Source organism: Euprymna scolopes, chromosome 24 (genome assembly GCF_053919585.1).
Source record: "Euprymna scolopes isolate OS-2025 chromosome 24, ASM5391958v1, whole genome shotgun sequence".
Lineage (NCBI taxonomy): Eukaryota > Metazoa > Mollusca > Cephalopoda > Sepiida > Sepiolidae > Euprymna > Euprymna scolopes.
Window position 1 is genome coordinate 61,772,359 of NC_136505.1, and position 22,500 is coordinate 61,794,858.

At 34.5% G+C, this 22,500-nt stretch overlaps 1 protein-coding gene across 1 annotated transcript in view; it reads right to left on the bottom strand.

Annotated features, from left to right (window-relative positions):
* LOC145246743 (uncharacterized) overlaps positions 1-22,500 on the bottom strand; it is a 69,461-nt gene that overhangs the window by 3,791 nt on the left and 43,170 nt on the right. Inside the window, exon 2 of the mRNA XM_080108502.1 lies at positions 18,834-19,037. Coding sequence (XP_079964628.1) covers positions 18,834-19,037 — 204 coding nt within the window. The remainder of the gene's footprint in view (positions 1-18,833; positions 19,038-22,500) is intronic.

Below are 22,500 nucleotides of genomic sequence, written 5' to 3' on the forward strand. Positions count from 1 at the left end.
GGGGTAGCTCTCCATAAAATGGGGATTGCCCAAATTGAATAGCAATTGTCTGATATCAGGAGAAACTCCGCATTGATCAAAGCTGATTGCTTTTCGGCGTTCCCGGTGCGATCGCCGGGAACGATGTGTTAAGCTTAGTTTCGTATTTATACGAAAAAGCCGAATCAACACGCGGCGATCCAAAATTGTGCAATATTTAGCTTTTCAAAGTCGGACAAATTAAATAGACAGGCGACCTCCATTGTTAACTCGTAGATATTATGATTTACATGTGATATAAAAAGTTTTAAGAAAGAGTGAGCCGAGCGAGAACCAATCGGAAAAAAGCCCTTTGCAGACATACAAAAAAAAAAGGCGAACATACATACATACTTAAACACACATTTTCGCTTTTATATATATATATATATATATATATATATATATATATATATATATATATAGATAGATAGATAGATAGATAGATTAACTCATCACACTAGAAAACATATAAATATATCTTACGCTGTTACCAGCTGACTTGATTCACAGATTTCCAAATTCTTTATGGAATTGTTTTGTTAACCTTAACTCCAACTATAAACAATAGCCATGGCTTCTACTTTAATAACAATAACAACCAAGATTTTAATATTCCTAAAATATCATTTACGAAATACAATTTCTGAATTAATAATAATCATCGATTATCATGAATTCATAATAATTTTTTTTTATTATTCTTTCCGGTGTTTTCCGCTAACAATCTAACACAAACATGCGGAATCTTCCAGAAAACTGAAAGGAATATGAACAACAAAATCAATAAAATATCAATAATCGTGGGAGCACCAGGAACAGTCTCAAAGAACGTGGAAATAAGAATAGGAAAAATTGGAATCCAGAGGAAGACTTGAGCTATATAGCAGATGGTAATGCTGAAAACAGCTGAAATCTTAAGGAAAATCCTAGAATGCAGAAACTAATATACATGAGCTACAAACCTAACCGGATGTATATAAACTACAACAGAAGTAAAACAAAAAGATGGAGCAACATCACACAGAACCAAGAAAACTGAAACTGCAAAATTGTAACTTAACTACGCCCACTACTCCAAAACTAAAAATAAAAATATAATGTCGGCATCGACTGGTACCACACCAAATAGTCGCGAAGGGTCAAGGAGAATAGAAGGACTGACGAAAGAAAGCACTGACAAGACCTCCACTAAGAGAGTGCAGAGAGTACTGGGACCTTAGAGAAGGCTTAATGTCACATAAATCACAGAGAGGGCCAGTGGTTGTTGTTAGCGACAAATCAACGGTAGGCGACTGTTGCGATAACGCAATCGTTATTGGAGAGCTGGAGAGCACTGGAGATCTGAAGTGTCATGTTGTTACTCAGACTCCAGGGAACATTACCAGTAATTATCAGTAAGTAATCACTTAAAACTAATAATAATAATAATAATAATAATAATAATAATAATAATAATAATAATAATAATACGCTACGTAGAACGGAATGATACTGACTGATTTAAACGAGAGAGAGAAGGGGATATGTGAACTGGTAAGTCTAGAAAACCACGTAAATAATGTAAAAACAGATTTTTTTAAATACATAAAACAAAACAGCAGAAAAGCTAATCATCGCTGCAAGAGATAAAAAATAAACAATCCTGAGAACAGTGAACCAAGAAAATAAAAATGGAAAACGAAGCTGCAGCATTGACTGGTCCCAGAAAAGACGCACGAAATCATCTGGCCATGGCTACGAAAAGGGCACTTGAACAGAGAAGTGAAATCACTACTGACAGCTGCACATAACAACTGGATTTATATCAAAGGTAAAATAGACAAAAATCAGGTAAAAATTAAATGCTAAATCCTATAATAATTGAATACGGCAAAAACAATACAAATGTAGACATGATTGCATGGGGAAGGCAGTACACTCAGAACTGCGCAAGAGGTTGTACTTGAAACATTCAAATGGTACAGATGCAAACGAAAAACTACTGAGGAAAAAGTACAAAGTTTAAAGAGTAAACTTATCTAAGCAAAAACTTATCTAATCTCATAATAGTCAACGAGAAGAGAAACAAAATTGTTAAGCATCGTCCCAGCAGTTCACAGGGTGAATAACAAGTATATCGGAAAACAAAGCAAATACATAGAATTTGTAAGAGAACTGAAACGAATGTGAAGCGTGAAAAAAAATGCAGTATAATTCCAATAATTGTAGGAACATTAGAAACTGACCCGAATAAACAGTAATAATAACACTAAGCAGAGTACATAAGAAAAATCACATAATCTCGATTGGCTATGAGAAAAGTGTAGTATCTGTTTTAGTACAATTATACCTTGAAATACTAATTAAATTCATTTTATGACCGTCCACGTATCTAAAAAAAAGATTTTTTAACGTATCACAAAATAACATACGATATAGTAACTAAAAAAGGGTAAGATTATACACAATTAAAAACACAATTAAAAACGTTGGATGAACTTAACCAACTTACCATGGAGATGGGGATGACAGCTAACGAAGATGGGCTACAGGGAGGCAGAAAGAGAGGACTGAGACAGCATAGCCTACGATACACACATATACACACACACGCACACACACAGACACACACACACACACACACACACACACACACGCACGCACACACTTTTTTTCTTGCTTTGCATTTTGTATTTTGGGGGAAGGGGTACTTTTGTATTTGGAGGGAAGGCTTTTCGGTTTTTAATTTTTGGCGTCAAGCTATTTTTAAAATTGTACCTAAAAAAAAAATTGCCGTATCTTAGGACGTAAATATCGATACAATGTATCGTCGTATTAAAAAAATATATCATATCTCAAGGTATTACTGTACTACACTCCATCTTTTCTATCCTTGATCAATAAAGAGGAAATCCTTCTAGACTGAGCCAATTTTAGTCAATTCAGAATGCCCCTTATTAGGAGATGGGCTGTTTTCTTATTATAAACGAACTTGTGTATAACTCGGCCTTCGTGGGGAGGTAACAAACCAGGGATAACAAACTAAACTTCCACTGATATAATACGAGGAGTTCTGGAGCTATGAAATTCAAATTTCGGGGAAAAACAGTGTCCGTTTTCCGTTAGACATCATAGGTAAACGGCTGATGCTATAACGCAAAATAATTTGCAACACTTATTGAAAGAAACTAAGAGTAATTGAAATCTGGATAGATTTTTGTTTTTGTTTTTGTTTTATTTTGTTTGTTTTTTGTTTGTTTTTTTTGTTTCTTTTTTAGATTTTTGTTTTGTTTTTTTGTGTTTTTTTTTTTTGTTTTTTTGTTTTTTTGGTTTTCTTCACACTTCAGGAAACGCCACCCGTAGTTATCAGTGAGCCATGGTATTATTATTATTATTATTATTATTATTATTATTATTATTATTATTATTATTATTATTATTAGTGTTGTTGTTGTTGTTGTTTTTTTTTTTGTTTTGTTTTTTTTAATTATTTCTCTCTAATAGATTCATAAGAGTAGTGATTTCTCTTTAATAGATTCCTAAGAGTAGTGATTGATGGGCAGAAATCAGAAGCTTACAGTATTAATGCTGGAGTCCCTCAGGGGTCCATCCTGGACCAAACTCCCTTCCTGATCTATATCAGTGATTTCCCAAATCACATCCTAAGATCATTTGTAGACATTTATGCTGACGACACTACCATCTATAGCAACACTTCAAAGGCCGTAAACGACAAAGTTCTCTTTGATTCTCTTTTCTCTGTTCTTGATCACGTGGTGCAATGGGGAAAGAGGTGGCTAGTTGATTTCAATGCATCTAAAACCAAGCTTTTACCTTTCCATCATCAATGCTTTGATCTCCGTCTGGCATCAATCGAAATGAATGCCTTTCGTCTTAGGAAAGCTCTATGTTTTAATAAGCTTCTAGGTCTGAGCTTTACTCCTGGTCTGTGATGGAACACGTACATCAAATCCGTTGCGGAGACTGCTGGAAAAATGATGGGATCGTTCTACCGCTCCAGTAGATATATCAGTGCTGATGCAATTCTCTACCTGTTTAAGGGCCAAGTACGTCCAAAGATGGAGTACTGTTGCCACATTTAGGCAGGTTATCCTGCCTTGACAAAATAGACTTCGTGGCCTAGTAGGGAGTACTCTTTTCTCTTCCCTGCAACCTCTTTCCCACCGAAGAGACGTTGCGAGCCTGTCTCTGCTTTATCGTTATTTTCATGGCTATTGCTCTTCTGAGCTCCAATCTATTGTCCCCCCTCGCCAAGCTTATATGAAAAACACTCGTCTAGCTGAAACTACTATTAATAATTTTCACCCACTCTTTATCTGTGCCTAAACCTAAACGTAGATTCCATGAACAAAGCTTCTTTCTTAGAACTGCACGTCTGTGGAACTCTGTTCCGTTTTCCTGCTTTCCAACTGACTACAACATGGTTCAAGTCCAATGTGAACAAATTCTTGATGAGCCATCCCCTTAAGTAATCCAATTTACAAAATTTCCACTACTAACGATTACTACATGTTCCCTTTGACCACTAAACACTCATCATCCCTTATCCTCGAATGGCCTCCGGGCCTTGATAAGTGGTGACTCCTTTGTAACAAAAAAGAAGAAGAACAACAACAAGAAGAAGAACAATAACAACAACAACAACAACAATAGTGTGCGTTTTAACGGAAACAAAGGGAAAATTTCTTTTCGCATGAACATAAAACTATGAAAATCAAGTTTGATGATATATAAATTGCTAAATTGACATTCGCTCCCCCGTAAAAAAAAGGCTGGCTCACACAAGGTACATCATTCGGGTTAATATTAAGTTATGACTCACTCAAACGTTTGTAAAAACGGCTTATCGTTTCGTTCGGATGAACCATCGCTCAAATTCAGTTACAAGGGACATAACTTCTGTGTCTTACAATTTGTAATATTGGAGTTATTTCCCTTGAATCAAAGATCCTAATTGATGTATAAGTTTTGCCTGCTTAAATCTTATTAGATCTTCTGTTAGCTAACATACATATATATATATATATATATATATATATATATTAGCTCTTTGTGTGTGTTTTTGTTTGTGTACGTGTGTGTATGTATTATGTAGTTAATAGTTTACTCCATTTATATTTGTCGATGTCCGAACTTTCTTTTATTAGTGTTCGAGAATCTTTAGAAAAAATGTGTATTGGGTGAAGTAATAAATATAAATAGAAAAACGTTATAATGTAAATGTGAATTAATAGGAAAACATAAAATAAAACTGATATTATGCGATGCGTAGCTGCCCTTTGAGGAGGCTATTTCTAACAAATCAGACCCACATGATGTATTGGTGTGGCCTTGTTGTCTCTCGGTCTGGGGTATAATCCTGTGCAGTTCTAGGACGTCCACCTTCCCAGGCTTTACGTTCCGCCATTTGATAAAAGGTCAGTTTATTTTTCATCGCCTGAGGGATCCCTAACGAGGAATGCTGACGGGGCTACCCGGAAAAGTTTAGTTCGACTAGAGTGCTCTTTCTGTAGAGCGCTGGATTTTTCAAAACCCATTCTCTGGAACTTGCGTCTAATATTCTCGCCGTAACATAGCATGCGAGACGTAAACATTTCAATAAAAATGTGTATTTAAATGTAAACTCTGCTTTAAGAAAAATAATAAAAACATTAACCGATATCATGTAAGGTATGAATATGTGATGTGTGTGTGTCTGTGTGTTTGTGCGTGCGTGTGTTTGTGTGTCTGTGTGTTTGTGTGTGCGTGTATTATGATCGTATTTCTGTGGTTTTCAAGAATTTTACCAATGAAATTCCGATGTTTACAATATCTGATCAATAATAAGCAGAGCCGTATTATTATATAATGTTCTTCATCCGTGCAAACATCATTGGCTACATATATGCATACATGTTTCTATTGTCATTTCTTTCAAATCCAACTTCATCAATCTACTAGTCTCAACTCTTGAGAAATCGGAGTTTTTTTAAGAAATCACAGCTGAAATATGTATGCGCATATATAGCCAATTATGTCTGTATAACGAAATAAAATTATACAATACTATAGATAAAAAGTAAATAAATAACTAGATATGGAGTGGGGCGATATTGGCAAGACATCCTTCAATGGCCAGTTCAAATAATAATAATAATAATAATAATAATAATAATAATAATAATAATAATAATAATAATAATAATATATATATATATATATATATATATATATATATATATATATACTTTGGAATAAAATTATCTAACAATCAACTGGTATGGACACCTGTGATTATAAGTCTTCCAAATATTATTGGCAGTAATATTCTATAAGTACTACCTAAATAAAAACTGCTCGATATACAAGGTAGAGCAAATAAATCAAATTTTAGTCATTCAATAAATTTAAATTGGTTAAATTTCAAATCAAAAGATTTTTATTATTCTATGTAAGAAAAAGAATACTTTTGAAATATTATAACTCTTTATCCTATAGAATTTCGATGTCTACCATCTCTTCCGAGGAGAAAATATTTTATTATAACAATTATAATTATTTGCTAATATTTTCTCCTATGAAGAGATGGTAGACATCGAAATCCTATAGGATAAGCAGATAATATTTCAAATGTATTCTTTGTTTTGCATAGAATAATAAAAAATCTTTTGATTTGAAATTTAACCATGTCACGTTAATTTTTTTTTTTAATTTATTGAGTGACCCTTGATGAATCAAACTTTACTCTATACCAAATGCATGTTCATTTTTCTAACAAATTTTCTTGCGAAGTCAAAATGATTGGTAAAGATAATTGATTCGCTTCTTCGATCTTTCTTTCCTTTCCTTTCTAATACCAGTCAGCTCGCTGAATAGTTTTTAATTCAACTCTGAGTATTTCTTGGGGCCCTCGGGAAATTGACATTTCCCTACAACTGCATTTTTAGGAGCTTTAAGGAGTGTTATTTTATTGTCTCAGTTCTTTGATAATGATTAATCCTACAGAGGTCGCCCTGCTTTCCGCTACAATGCCGTATGCTAGCGCGACATGAAACTGACAGGCATCGATCTGGACAACTGGAAGCGGCTGACAGGCGACTACAGAGCCTGACTGAGTGCTGTACGACAGGAAGTGGTCGGAGGAGAAGAAAATAGTAACCTGATGCTGGAAGACAGGCAATAACACAGAAAGCAGCGCCAAAAAAGGCCGCAAACCCCAGCACACCACCTCTTCCTCTGCGTCTATGCGGCAAAGACTGCTATTCTAGAATAGGACTTCAGAGCTACATTTCAAGATGCCCAAAGACAATCCGCTGAAATGTTCAGTCGTATTAGCTCCCGGGATAAAAGATTCCTACTACAGTCGACAATATACAGCGTCTTCAGTGTCTGGTGTCATGTTGGAAATTATTCTCGTCATGAACTTTAGACCTTAGTCCAACTTTCCTTTCGTAGTCGACTGAAGTATCTCGCAAATGTCCGAATCGAAGTTTTTTTCCAGATATCATTGTTGTTCGCTGGGGGAAGGGAAACATATTTTTTCAGTATTCTGTGCTCCTAGGGAGGGTAGTCGTAAGTTGTAGAGGCGGCTTTGTAGTCTGAATCCTGTTCGCGCACATCCTACATTTCATCGGGATTTGCACTTGCATCTAACCTACCCTAACCCTAACCTATACAATGCTCCTTATTTGCCTCTTCAAGTAATTTTATTCGGCTTTGCTGGATGTTAAAGACTTTCTAATTTTTGCATATCTTCTCGCGTCTGAACCTATACATTGTACTTGTGACAGAACTATGCGTTTCTGAATAATCATCTGTGCGCAAATGGTTATCGTCTTGTCTATCCCTGCGCGATTAAATTGACTATTTATCAGACGATGTAATCAGCAATTCGTCATCTTATGTTCCAATTTGTTATAGTATTTAAAATATAAGCAATCTATAAAAAATATTGTAACCATTTGTTTAAATAATATTCCTTCTTGCCTTTATAAGCATTTTTTAGATGAATTTTGTCTCCTTTTAGTGATTCACCATTTACAATTTATTTGCTGTATAATATTTCGATAACTTCATTTTAATGTTGATCATAAATGTATATAAATTTATATAGTACTTGTACTTGCCGCATATAAACATTTCTCTAAGTAGATTATATTTACCCCTTTCATAGCATATAGCCTTAATTTGCTGCACAATATTTTGATTTTCTTATTTTGCTGCGCATCACATATTTAATGTTTCTATTTAATGTCTAATCCCGGTGTTTACGATGAGACTTTATTCAAATAAAAAAATGTTTCTATTGTCTTAGAAACAATCGTGCACTGATTTCTTGTCGATGCTGAATTCTGATACATACAGTCTCTCTGTACAGGAGTTTGTCAGTAAACCATGGCATGAGAATACTTTCCCTTATGCGTAATCCTGACTAAATATTCAAAATAACATAGTATTCACGGCTCAAAAAAAAAGACGTCCTTTGTATGGGTAACTAAAACTAGCTTTTACGAGGGCATGCTGTTTATTGTCCAAGTTATGTTATCTTAAGTAACAACACGAAGCTGGATCCTCTACCAGACTAGATAAATTCTTGTATTGGATTCCAGTAAGATCAAGAGACCATAAGAAAGGTATAACATATTTAAATGGAAATTTCGGAGAGGAAAATATGTTCTCAACTTCTTTAATTTAATAACTCAGTGTTGTAGATCTAAAGGAGAACTTTAATGGAATATTCGAATGTCTATGTATTTCATATTAAGATCAAGCGTAAGCGCCAGAAAGTTGAGCCACTTGATTTCTGGGAACTTCGACTGAAGTAAAAAAGAAAAATGAAACAAAAAAGTAGAAGTCTAATTTTCTCCACCTGTGTGTACGACATTATCTAATCTGTCCTGCGGCATTTTCTTCTTTTAAATCGCAATATAACTGAGACATATTTACACACAAATGTGCGTGTGTGCGCGCGCTTACATATGTGTGTGGGTGTGTGGGTGTACTTATGGGTGTATCTGTCTGAGAGTACGCGTGCCTATTTACACATAATGAAACCATGTGTCAGCGATGACATCTTCAAATCATTAAGCAGTAAATTACTTGTGCTTACCATATATATGGCTTTTGCGAGGAATGGTGCGCCTTCTCCAACTGATGTTAACCCAACTAAGAAAGCAAAGGTGGATACTCCATCAGACACAGGTATATGTGTATAAGTGTGAGAAATAGGAATAATTAAAACGCACTTAGCTTTACTTCTAAGTCGATCTCTAATCCATTATTAAAAGCCTCCGCCATTTTGATGTTAAGATCAGAATCGTTATCCCATCTACGATGTCTCGTTTCATCTTGTTCACTTGATAAATTATACACGGCTTTGCTTGTGTGTATGCGTGTGTACGTATGCGTGTGTGCGTCCGTGTGTGCGTCTGTGTGTCTTCGTGAGTGTGCGTGTGTATGTCTGTGTGTTTGTGCGTGTGTGTGTGCGTGCGTGCATGCAATGTGAATAATAAAAAACAGGAAGACATTTCATGGGGTCTGTCTGTCTGCCAAGTATAGTTTCTGTTCACATAACTGAATTCCACTTAACTTGAAATCAAATACTACACCAGTAGATAACTAACTAAATAAAAAATCATACCATCAAAACAAAACGGCACTAGGTTCACCTTTGATCTGGGTTTCTTCTTCATTCTTTCATAAGTGTTTCTTCCTTGAATATCTGCACACCTTGACATCCCATCTCTTCTTGTTCATATAAGCACACGCCCTCTTCTCTCATGTTGCGTATACAACGTGTGATAGCAACGAGATGACTTGACTATTGGTATTTTTTATATACAGTTAGATTCCATTTTCTTGTGAGTGTTGATGGCGAAAAGGATAAGAACTCGTCATATATATATATATATATATATATATATATATATATATATATATATATATAGTAATGAAATCAAAAGGATGTAGTGTTTACTTGATATACGCAATGATAAAATTCAATCTAATATAAATACCAGTGTTTCTCGTGTGTATATATATATATATATATATATATATATATATATAAATTCCTATAAATCTGGTTTTCTTTTGTGTGTATCGATATTCATATTAAACCCCCTCTTTTCTACTTATTTAAAAAGAAAATACAATTTTCTTATATCTTGGTTGTGGAATTGCATTCACTAGCAAACGATCTAGCTAATTTGCATACATTTTTAAACATTCATTTTAATTAATTCCCTATTACTTGCTTCGGGTTTTTAATTGGATAATCATCTTTAGTTAACTATTACCTGTAATTATATTCATGCAGATATTCTACATGATTTATACTTGCATAATATTTGCGAAAAAAGTTTATAGTAAACACAAAATTGTTTCCATATATATTTATGTATGCGTATATAGTTTTGTTAAACAAATCTATCTATCTATTATTTATTTATTTATACATACATATATATATATATATATATATATATATATATATATATATAAGTGAACGTGTCTGTGTGTTTGTGTGTGTGCCTGTGTACATTTCCCTACGCAATAACTCTGTCAATTTTTAGTCTACAGACTCGAAATTTGATATACAGGGTACTGAGATTTGGGAAAATCGAGGTGATCGGTTTTTGGCCAGAAATTTGGCGATTAAGGGTCAAAGTTCAACGATTTTACCTTTGAGAACTCTACCAAACTCCTCCGACAATTTTGGGTCTACGCACTTGAAATTTTAGATATAGGTTTCTTGGACATGGGTCTAACTTAATAACTTGATTTGAGCCCAAAACAATAAATGTTAAGGGGTCATAATAGGGGTCAAAGTTACAAAAAATTGACCTCTGCGGTCTCTTCCAAATTACTCAGACAATTTCTGGTCTAAATATTTGAAATTTTACATAAAGGGTATTCAGAGATAGGGCAAGCTTTTTCATCGGTTTGGGTCCAAAATCTTTATTTACCAATATACAAATGTATGTATGTATGTCTGTTTGCATGTCTGCCTTAAACTTTCAATAGAGATGACAGATTTTACCAAGATCAGTATCGTTTTAAAGTTCGACCTTTCATAAAATAAATATCGAAAAATTGGCTAAAAACATTAATATCTTCGCCTTCAACTAGGCACTTTTCTACAGGCGGGGGCATTTTTTTCGCCGATATTTTTTAAAGTTATCCTCTCCTTTAGATTATCTAGTCTTAACTTTAAAAAATGTCACTTCCGGTTTGGCGGTGATCGTAACAGCATAAACGTTAGGTTTTACCCCGTTCTTTTCCTCCTTTGCGGTATGGGTTCGAGCCTGCCTTCCTAACACCACTTTTTTTTTTTTGCTCAACATGCACATCCAAACACCGGACAACGCCGGGATGAAATGCTAGTATATATATATATATATATATATATATATATATATATATATATATATATATATATATATATATATAAGGGACTCTGTCTATATGTGACTATCTCTCTATGTGTGTGAGTTCATTCCCTATGGACTCGGTAACGCTTGGCCCGATTTTTTTTTATAATTTCACATAAATGTACTTCATGTATTAAGGGGTTTTCTTAATGAGATTTCCTATCAGAATGCCTATCGCAAATATCGAAAATTGATAATCGCAAAAAAAAATCCGATCAAAGACGAAACATTCCGATTTTGATCAAAGTAAACAACATTATACGGCCTAATATCACCAATATATTAGAGAAGTTTTATCAATGCATAAGCAGAAGAACCTAGCGTAGAAACTCAACAGTATGTTCTTTGATAAAACAGGGGTGTGTCTAGAGCACAATTGAACCATGATACTTGACTTTTTGCATTTTACAATATAATTCAAGCTTTTCTATAAAATCATTTTGTACAATCAACTGTAGGTTCTCTACAGTGCTATGTAGATTAAAATGTATCGTGGACAAAGTCACTGCGAGGAGGCATGTGAAGGTATATTCCGATGCACAGCGGGGGTCATCGACTAGAGAAACCAGTCTATCATCTTGATTAAAAAATGTGCGATTTCACCGATTTCGATAGCAATAAAAACATTGGAAATGTAAAACGTTTGTCGGTCAGCATTTAAACTACGGATAACGCCCGATCTCCCTGCTAGTATATATATATATATATATATATATATATATATATATATATATATATATATATATATATATATAGTCTTGGCAGTTTTTAACCTTTAAAACTATATAAAAAAACTTATTTCATTTTTTTATTCATTTATTTATATTTTACTATATATATATATAGTAGTGATCGTCCGGAGTTGCCCAGTTGTAAAGTACGCTTAAAAATGATTATTATATCGTACCCAATAATGATTTTGAGAATAAAAACTATATATATATATATATATATATATATATATATATATATATATATATATATATATATGTATATGTATATATATGTATATGTATATATATATAAATCTCCATAATGTTATAATATTTTACCAGCTTTATTTTCATATATATATATATATATATATATATATATATATATATATATATATATATATATATATATATACAGTGTGACCCAAAAAAATGGGCCCCAACTCTAATTAGGCACCGTTTCTTAGTGTTTTTTCCGAATGAAATGAAACTTTTGTCATAACTAGTTTATTATATTCAGAACATCACATAAAAACACTAGGGTCTTTGGCCTTTTTTTCTCCGTTCTACACATGTTCTAGATGGCCTCCATTTAGCTCCGTGCATTTCGTGAGTCTCAGCACGAAGTTGTCCATGACGTTCTTACAGACCGAATTGGTAATGGCTCTCATCTCCTCCCTAATGGCTTCCTTGGGTTCCGTGATGGTTCTGGATTTCCCTGCGTAGACTCTGTCCTTAAGATAGCCCCAAAGAAAAAAATCGGGGGGGGGTCTGGGCTATGGGGCGCCCACTCCAAATCAGTCTTGAGACTGATCAATCGGCCTCTGAAGTTCTCTTTCAGCCAATCTCGGGACAGGTTTGAGGTGTGAGAACTTGCTCCGTCCTGCTCAATCTTGAAGGTTTGGAGGACCTCCACATATCGCTCCTTGGTGACTGTCACTGCTGCGCCAGATTCTTCGATGAAGATTGGTCTGATGATGCCTCTGGCCGAGATTGCAACCAACACCGTGCACTTCGGAGAGTGCAGGGGCTTGGTGGCTACTTCATTGGGTCTGGAGGACTCCCAGAAGACATTTGCCTTGGAGTTCGCCTTTCCATCAAGATGGAAGTGGACTTCATCTGAGGTCCAAAGGAGGTTAAGGAAACTTGGTGTCTCCTCGATCTTCTCGAACATCTTGACTGCTATAGCTCTCCTCTGCTTTTTGTCTGAGGCTGTAAGGGTCTGCAGCGTCTGTATTCTGTATGGGTAAGCCCTGATATCGTTCACCAGCACTTTCCTGCAAGTCTTACGGGGCATACCGAGGGACTGACTTCACTTACACACAGAGCGTTTCGAACTCTGCTGGAGAGACCCTCTCACTCTTTCGACCAGCTCAGTTGTTCGCTTCTTGGGACGTCCCGAATGGCTTGGACGGTTCTCTCTGGCAGCACGGTTCTCTCTGGCAGCACGGTCACTACTTCTCGAAGTGGCCCACCCAGTTCTGAATTCTGCGTTTGGATGGAGCCTTTTCACATTCGAACTGACGCATGAAACTGTCCTGGGTTTTCTTAAACGAGCGTGTCTTGTCAGTGTATTCTTTGTCCCAGCTCCCACTGGGGTCTTGGTGTACTCACGGTCGTTGATTTTGCCATGTCCTTTAAAATAAGGGCAATCGGTAAATAAATAATGGAGATATCACATAAAGTGTACACGGGGCCCGTTTTTGGGGTCACCCTATATATATATATATATATATATATATATATATATATATATATATATAACATAGGCATCACCACTTATCAAGGCCCAGAGACCACCCGAGGATACGGGTTAAAGAGTATACAGTAGTCAATTTGACAATATAGTAATCGATAGTAATGTAAATTCGGCAAATTTGTTAACTGGTTTATCATTTATTTTTACTGACTAAAAACCAAATCTAATTTTTCCACAGGTTCAAATCTTTTATATATTAAGTTTCTGTCTATAGACGGAGTAGTGTAGTATAGACCGTTCCTCATAGATATAGACAAACAGACAGACAAGGTCATCTATATAATCATATATATATGTGTATGTGTGTGTGTGTGTGTGTGTGTGTGTGTGTGTGTGTGTGTGTGTGTGTGTGTGTGTGCGTTTGTGTATTTTAAAAAGTTATATAAAGAACTAGACATTTTAATTTGTTAAAACTTGGCAAAAAGTTATAGCCTGGTGATTTGCCATAAGCACATTATGCCAAATTGATGGTTGATTATGGTTTAATTTTAACTCATTTTTTGCATTCAATACTAATCCCTTTTAATTCATGACTGTGAATCAAAGGGATACCATAATACTTGGTTAGCTGTACTTATCATTACAAAGGTCCATACAAGATTTTAGCTAGATCGGACCAGTGGTTTCCGAGGAAAAGTGGAACGGATAGACAGCAAACAGACTAAGGGAAATATAATGTAGTTGTAAAAACTCTTAGCCAGAAACGACAACATAGCTTAGAACATGGATTCATTCGTAAGTAAATAAAATTTACATTTTAAGTTAAGACGAATTATTTAATCGTCCTTGCGCAGGTGTACCTAGCAGCTTAACTGAGAGAAAACTATCAATAATGTATCGTCAAATTCTAACCCCGAGAAGCGTACAATCTTCCGATTTGAAAAACTATACAAAAACAGTTACATAAAAATATGCACATTTGTTCCTCGCTTTTTTTTTTTTTCAATTTTGTTGTCATCTTGTTCAAACTGGGGATGGGGCATCCTACCGGATGCTAGAATTCGCTCTCTGTCTCATACATTCCAACCGAGAGATCATTTTGAGATTCTAACCGTTCCTTTAAGTGCAATTATTTGTATCTCTATTGCACTTAGTTCACCGGGTATATTAGCTAGGTAGTTTTTAAAATTCTTTTTCATAATTCCGGTTATTCCTGTAATTACTAGAATGATGGAGATCTTCCTAAGATTCCAGTTTCTTTTCCTGTCGTACATAAAACCTTGGTTATTTCGTTATCTTTTCTTTTTCCTTTACTTCTGAGAAATGCGTATAAAAATGATGCCAATTTGACGTTTAAAAATGATGCCAATTTATTTTCATTTTGTTATTTTTGTTGTTGTCGTCGTTTTTTTTTGGGGGGGGCATAGTTCTCCGAAGATATTCTCCCTTTCGATGCAAGGAATCCTTTGTATTTGTTTTACCTATGTATGAACTACTTCCCGACAGTGTCAACTTCTTAATCTTCACATCTGTTTTGCAAATTTTCATTCCAGTAGCGAAATTTGCTATCTAAACACGCTGCCTGTTGGTTCACATCCAGATATAACTGGCTAAAACTTCGTTGAAACATTACTCAACGTCGTTAAAGCGCCAATCGCAACGAAGGAGTGAGGGGTATGATGTTCAAAATGCGGTCAATCGATGTGGGAAGGAATTTTATTTAAAGTCAGTCGGCTAACTAGTTTGACCACATCTTACCTGCGATAAGCGATTCGGTTCTTTAAAAGGCTTCCCTTTTGTTTGACTTATCTATACTACGATGAATACTAATTAATTAATTACTATACGATAGAATATTCATAGAAAATAAATAAAATTGATTTGGATACCAAAGAAACGTTTTATTTTTGTTTCAAACTCGCTTTCGTATTCTTACATTATCAATTTCTGTCGTATTTCTTTGTTAATTAAAAAACATAATCTATAATATAAATCTCACCTGTCTGTTTAAATGTATGTATGTATGTATGTATGTATGTATGTATGTATGCCTAAAACTTTTGACAGACGCGTCGGAATATGACATAACCGCTATTGTTTTAAACCTCGAACTTTCGGACGACAAATATTAAAAAATTGGCCGAAAACATTAATTCCTTTACTTTCAACGTGGCAATTTTCTACAAGAAGGGCTCGCTTTTTTCGCAGATATTTTTTAAAGTCATCCACTTTTTTCGATTGACTAGCCTTAATTTTGACGTTCGTCACTTCCGGTTTTGCGATGGGCGCAACAGTAAAGACGTCACGTTTTTTTTTCATGTTCTTTTCCTCCTTCGCGGTACGGGTTCGAGCCTACCTGCCGACTACCATTTTTTTTTTATTGCTCAACATACACCTCACAACATCCGGGCAACGCCAGACACCCAGGCTAGTTTTATATAAATATCTATCTATCTACTATTAAATAAAATTAACTTTAGGTGTATGTGTGAGTTCCCTATATACTCAAGAATGGCTGGACCAATTTTTTTTATTATTATTTTTTTAATTTTACAGGAAAGTACTTGATGTGTCTGAGAGTGCTTACGTAGATTTTGCATTGGAATGCCTCCGATAAGTATATAAAAAACGATAATAAAAAGTCCTTTTAAAGAAGGAAGTCCGATTTTGACCAAAGTTAACACTTTTATACCACCTTACATTAGAAGTGCATTTCAGAAGTTTTATCACCGCACAAGCAGAAAAGTCCAGACTATAACATCAAATGTAAATTCATTTATAAGACAGGAGTGCGTTTGAAATTAATTTTTCTTTTTAGAGCACAATTGAACCATGATACTTGACTTTTGTACGTTTAACATTAATTCACGTGATTATGTAACAATAATTTCATAAAATGAACAGTTGGTGCTTTGATAAGACAGGGGCGCGTTCGAAATAAATGTTTTTGTTCAGAGCACAATTTAACTAAGATACTTGACTTTTTTGCATTTTAATCTTAAAATGAAGCCATTATTTAAAGAGAATTTTATAAAATTAAGAGTAGATTCTCTACATTGCAATGTAGACTACAATGTATTGTGGATTAAGTCACTGCATGAAGGTATTAGAATCTCCCTCTCGGTACACGGCTGAAGTCGGGGCTAACTAGAGGAGGCAAACAATCGATTTGATTGAAAAGTGGGCGAATTTTCTGATTTTAATGACAATAAAAGTATGGGAGGGTGGAATATTTGGTGATGCTCATCCAAACTATCGGAGAAGAACCCCCTTTTAAACTTCAAATAAGTATATAAAATTTAATGAAATTTAGAACATATATAATGGGTGTCCATAAAGTTCGTGTGCACTTTAAAAAATTTATAACTTTATTTATATTTGCGATAGAAATAATCTGTAAAAAATGTTATAAAGTTTCATGTATCTAGTCTTAAGTATAGTTATTGAATAATTTTTCACCACAAAATTCGTGACAATTTTTAGATAAGTAAAAAATATTTTCTTTTGTTTTTCAGAACCAATTTGATCCCATGGCTTCAATTAACGAAAAAGTAAACTATGTCTTTTGGTTGGCTGAATTGAAATCTACTATTGCTGTACAAAGAAAGTTTAGAATTAAATACAGTAAAAAAAAAAGCGCCTCATAGTAACACCATTGTTAAATGGATGAAAAAATTTAAAGAGACAGGGTCTGTCCATGATAAACCACGGTCTGGAAGGCTATGTGTCAGTGACGAAAATGTTGCTTCCATAGAAGAACCCTTTACTGCAAGTCCAAGAAAGTCTGTAAGACGGGCATCATTGGAGCTCGGGCTGCCAAAGTCTACTGTGCATAAGATTCTGCGGGCACAACTTCATATGAAAGCTTACAAAATTCAATTACATAATCTAACAGTTGTTAGCTTATTATACACGGCTAACTTTCTGTCACCAGTTCAATGAAAAACTTTGCAACGATGATGCATTTGTGAGTAATTTACTGTTTTCTGATGAAGCAACATTTCACATTAGTGGCAAGGTCAACAGGCATAATTGCCGAGTTTGGGGAACTGAAAACCCAAATGAAACTGTTGAACATGAAAGGGACTCTCTTAAAGTTAATGTGTGGTGTGCTTTGGGAATAAATCGAATCATAGGGCCATATTTTTTGAAGATCGTGTTATTAACAGTGACAGCTACTTAGATATGTTGCAGAATTACTTTATTCCGCAACTTGAACAATTAAACTTGAAAGATGATACAGTGTTTCAACAAGATGGAGCTCCTTGTCACTTTGATCGGCGTGTTAGACAATTTCTAAATCAGGAATTTCCTAACAGATGGATCGGAAAGAGTGGACCATTTCATTGGCCTCCACGTTCGCCAGATTTGACTCCATTCGATTTTTTTATGGGGACATGTGAAAACAATTGTGTATGCAACCAAACCTAGTTCATTGCAAGACTTGAAAGCTAGAATAACTAATGTGATTTCAGGCATTACTATAAATCATTTGGCAAATGTTTTTCGTGAACTGCAAAATCGTATTACCCTTTGTATTGCTAATGATGGAGGGCATGTGGAGAAAGTTAAATAAAATTTCAATAAAAGCTTAAAAAAATATAAATTTACTTCTTTAAATCCATTTCACAGATTATTTCTATTGCAAATACAAATAAAGTTATAATTTTTTTAAAGTGCATACGGACTTTATGGACACCCTGTATAAGACACTAAATCAGGCAGTTTTAACAAATTTGAATTTTATCCGACAGATTGGAGACGAAATTTCATTAAAATGAAAGTAATGTAACGTAATGAACAAAGTAGAAAAAAATGGTCATCATATTCCTCATTAAACTCCGAGCAACTTCGGCGATTCCTGCTTGTATGCCATAGAACAAAAGCAAAAGAGCCAAACGAAACTGATTGGAAACGTCAATTTCGAACTCCACTATAAAACACGATAGAAAAGAAGAGAAAAATTTTTATTAGATTTCTTATACTCACTGGTCGCCAATCATTGTGTAGAATTGGTGGAACTCCCAAAGGCTGAGTTCGCCATTATGGTCTCTGTCAAACATGTCGAACATACTTTCGGCTTGTTCGCTAGACAGACCGAATTCGGTGAGAAAGAGTTCAATGGCATCATCTTTCACCAATCGGCGCACCAAGTTCTTTTGGTATTTATCGAAGATGGCCTGCACTTGGGGACTGCAAAGGAAAAGAAAAGGAAAAAATTAAACTTGAATAAAAAGAAGAAAAATCATCAAACATGAAAAAAATACAGAATAATACGGACAATAAGTAACAATGAAAATATTGTTCCAAACATAACCGTGACAAACCGATGAAAGTGATATTTCAAATATAAACGGACAAACCGATGAAAGTGATATTTCAAATATAAACGGACAAACCGATGAAAGTGATATTTCAAACATAAACGGACAAACCGATGAAAATGATATTTAAAATATAAACGGACAAACCGATGAAAGTGATATTTCAAATATAAACGGACAAACCGATGAAAGTGATATTTCAAATATAAACAGACAAACCGATGAAAATGATATTTCAAACATAAACGGACAAACCGATGAAAGTGATATTTCAAACATAAACGGACAAACCGATGAAAGTGATATTTCAAACATAAACGGACAAACCGATCAAAATGTAGTTTCAAACATAAACGGACAAACCGATCAAAATGTAGTTTCAAACATAAACGGACAAACCGATCAAAATGATATTTCAAACATAAACGGACAAACCGATCAAAATGTAGTTTCAAACATAAACGGACAAACCGATCAAAATGATATTTCAAACATAAACGGACAAACTGATCAAAATGTAGTTTCAAACATAAACGGACAAACCGATAAAAATGATATTTCAAACATAAACGGACAAACCGATAAAAATGGTATTTCAAACATAAACGGACAAACCGATAAAAATGTAGTATCAAACATAAACGGACAAACCGATCAAAATGATATTTCAAACATAAACGGACAAACCGATCAAAATGATATTTTAAACATAAACGGACAAACCGATAGAAATGATATTTCAAACATAACCGGATAAACCGATCAAAATGTAGTTCAAGCTTAAGCGCCAGCATTGATCAGAATTCTATCTAAAATAAAAACGGACAAACCGATCAAAGTGGGACTTTAAACTTAAGCCTCACGGACCAGAAACTCGTATAGAAATGCATCAAAAGTCTAAAAGATGAGCATCTGAATATAACATTTCAAATATAAACGTGATTAACTGACATTTTTTTTATTTAAACTTCATTGTGAAAGACTGTAGTAGTCTCTCTCAGAAAAACGTGGTTGTATCTAAACATGATATTTGAAACCTAATCATAACAGACTGACGAGAATGCTCTTTAAAACTTTAGGTGTGGCTCATCAATCGACATAATGACTGACGTATAGAATAGTTCATAGAGATGCGTGGAAACATTTAAAATAAAATGTATTAGCAATGAAAACGATATTACAAGTTTAAGCGTGATAGACCAACAGGTTTACATAATGTCTTATAAGGTGTGGACGCAACTAAAACTGCTATTTTAAATCTAAGCCTTACAGACTAACTGATATACAGAGTCTCTTATAGATAGGTGAGGATCCTCCTTAAAATTCTATTTAAAATTTAAGCGTGAGAGACCCACAGACATACAGAATCTATTACAGGCAGGCGTGGACGCAATTAATATGTTATACTTAATTTAATTATAACATACTAATTGATGTACAAAGTTTCTTATAGGTAGGTGCGGACGCAATTAAAATACTATTTTAAAATTAGGCGTGACAGACTAACACAGGTACAGTCTCTTATAGATAGGAGTGAACGCATCTGAAAATGCCATTGTCCATGTAAGTGAGACAGACCAACGGGGATGTAGGATTTCCCATAGGTAGCCATGGGCGTAACCAGATCAATGGATGTAGAGTTTATTATAAACAGATTTGGACGCAACTAAAAATACTATTTCAAATATAAGTTTGATAAACCAACGGACGTGTGGAGTGTTTTATAGGTAGGCTTGAACACATTTTAGAATGCTATTTTAAATTTAAGCGTGACAGATCAAAGAACGTATGGAGTCTTTTATAAGTAGTCGTGTGCACATTTAAATATTTCAAACTTAAGCATGGCAGACCAAAATATCAATCGACTGACAGACATAGCGATAATAAGACAACTCGGTGTCTGCGCCTCTTATAGAGATGCTTCGACGCATCTCAACAGATCTGGACTCATTCCATCGTTAACGCTTCTGGGGAGAAACTGTGCGCAATTCATGCTGCATAAAACCATAAATTTATGTTGAACGTTATCAAATACTCACACGAGGAGTGACACGCGAACCAATTACCACTCATATCGGGAATGACTAGAATGTATTAAAAGTAACCAGTGTCGTTTTTACTTTTTCTTTCTTTTTTTTCTTTTTTTTTTTTTTTTGTAAGAAACAGCAGAAATCAGGCGGTATTCCGCTTATTTAATGGTTGATTAGTTTTTAGTATTTATAAACGGCGCTACACGATTAGAATTTGACACAAGATCGGTTTCATGGATGTAGAGTTTTCTTTTCTTTTCTTTTTTTTTCGACGATGAGTGTTATTTTTAATACGACCTCTCTCTTCTAAAAACAAACAACTTGGGGGAGGGTCGCTATATAAAAAAAAAACTAGACTAAATCACTACCAAGAATTTGACCGAACTAGAATGGATGTTTTTGGCTAATAACGATGTTCCATATTAATTCTTTTATTTCTTTGGGTTCTTAATACAATATTTCAGTGAATTTCCACGATAGCATTAGGTTTTTACTCTTTTTCAGACCCCCCCCCAAACAAAAACGGGGCTGCTATTTTGAATCATATCTAATAGACGATTGTGGGGAGTTGAGTAGCGAGATACCTTTTCAGGTTACATTTAAACGCCAGCATGTCAGTACAGTCATGAAAGAATGAAACACTGACGGAATTCCAAAGTCTAGCAGTCCGAGGCTGGAAACTATTAGAGTAGAATGTTTTGGAGCATCTAAGGAACTCAACAGTGAAAGGGATGAGATCTTTTGCTTGTTAGGTTTGGCGAGAGTATCTACGTCGAGGAAACACAAATTTCTTGCTTTCATCTTAACATCATTAAAAAATTTATATTAAAACAGTTGCATTTGGTTACAACTATTTGTCATTTGTCATTCACTCCAGCTGCCTAGGCATTTCTAATCTGTTGATAAATTACATCGGCAGTCCAATGGATATTAAGAACAAATATAAAAATTATGCATCTTGTTTATTTCTTCATCGAGTCCCAATGTGTAGTCATTTGACCTTTCAAATATCTTCAATAACGTACTGTGCCCTGCAAACAGTTAATTCCGCAGACAGTGCCCATCGTTAAGTATTCTTAAAGAGGCTAGATAATCATAAATAATAATTATATACAGTGCCCCGCAAAAGTTTACAATACATATTTGAAACTGTCAGTTTTTGTATTTCTAGTTTCCAAATGGTAATGAAACTTTTTATAAACATAGAAAATGTATTGAAACTAAGATAGGAACAGTGGCGAAAATAAAAAATAATAATTTAACACAACGCGAAAAGAAAACTCAGTAATTAGCAACGCAAAA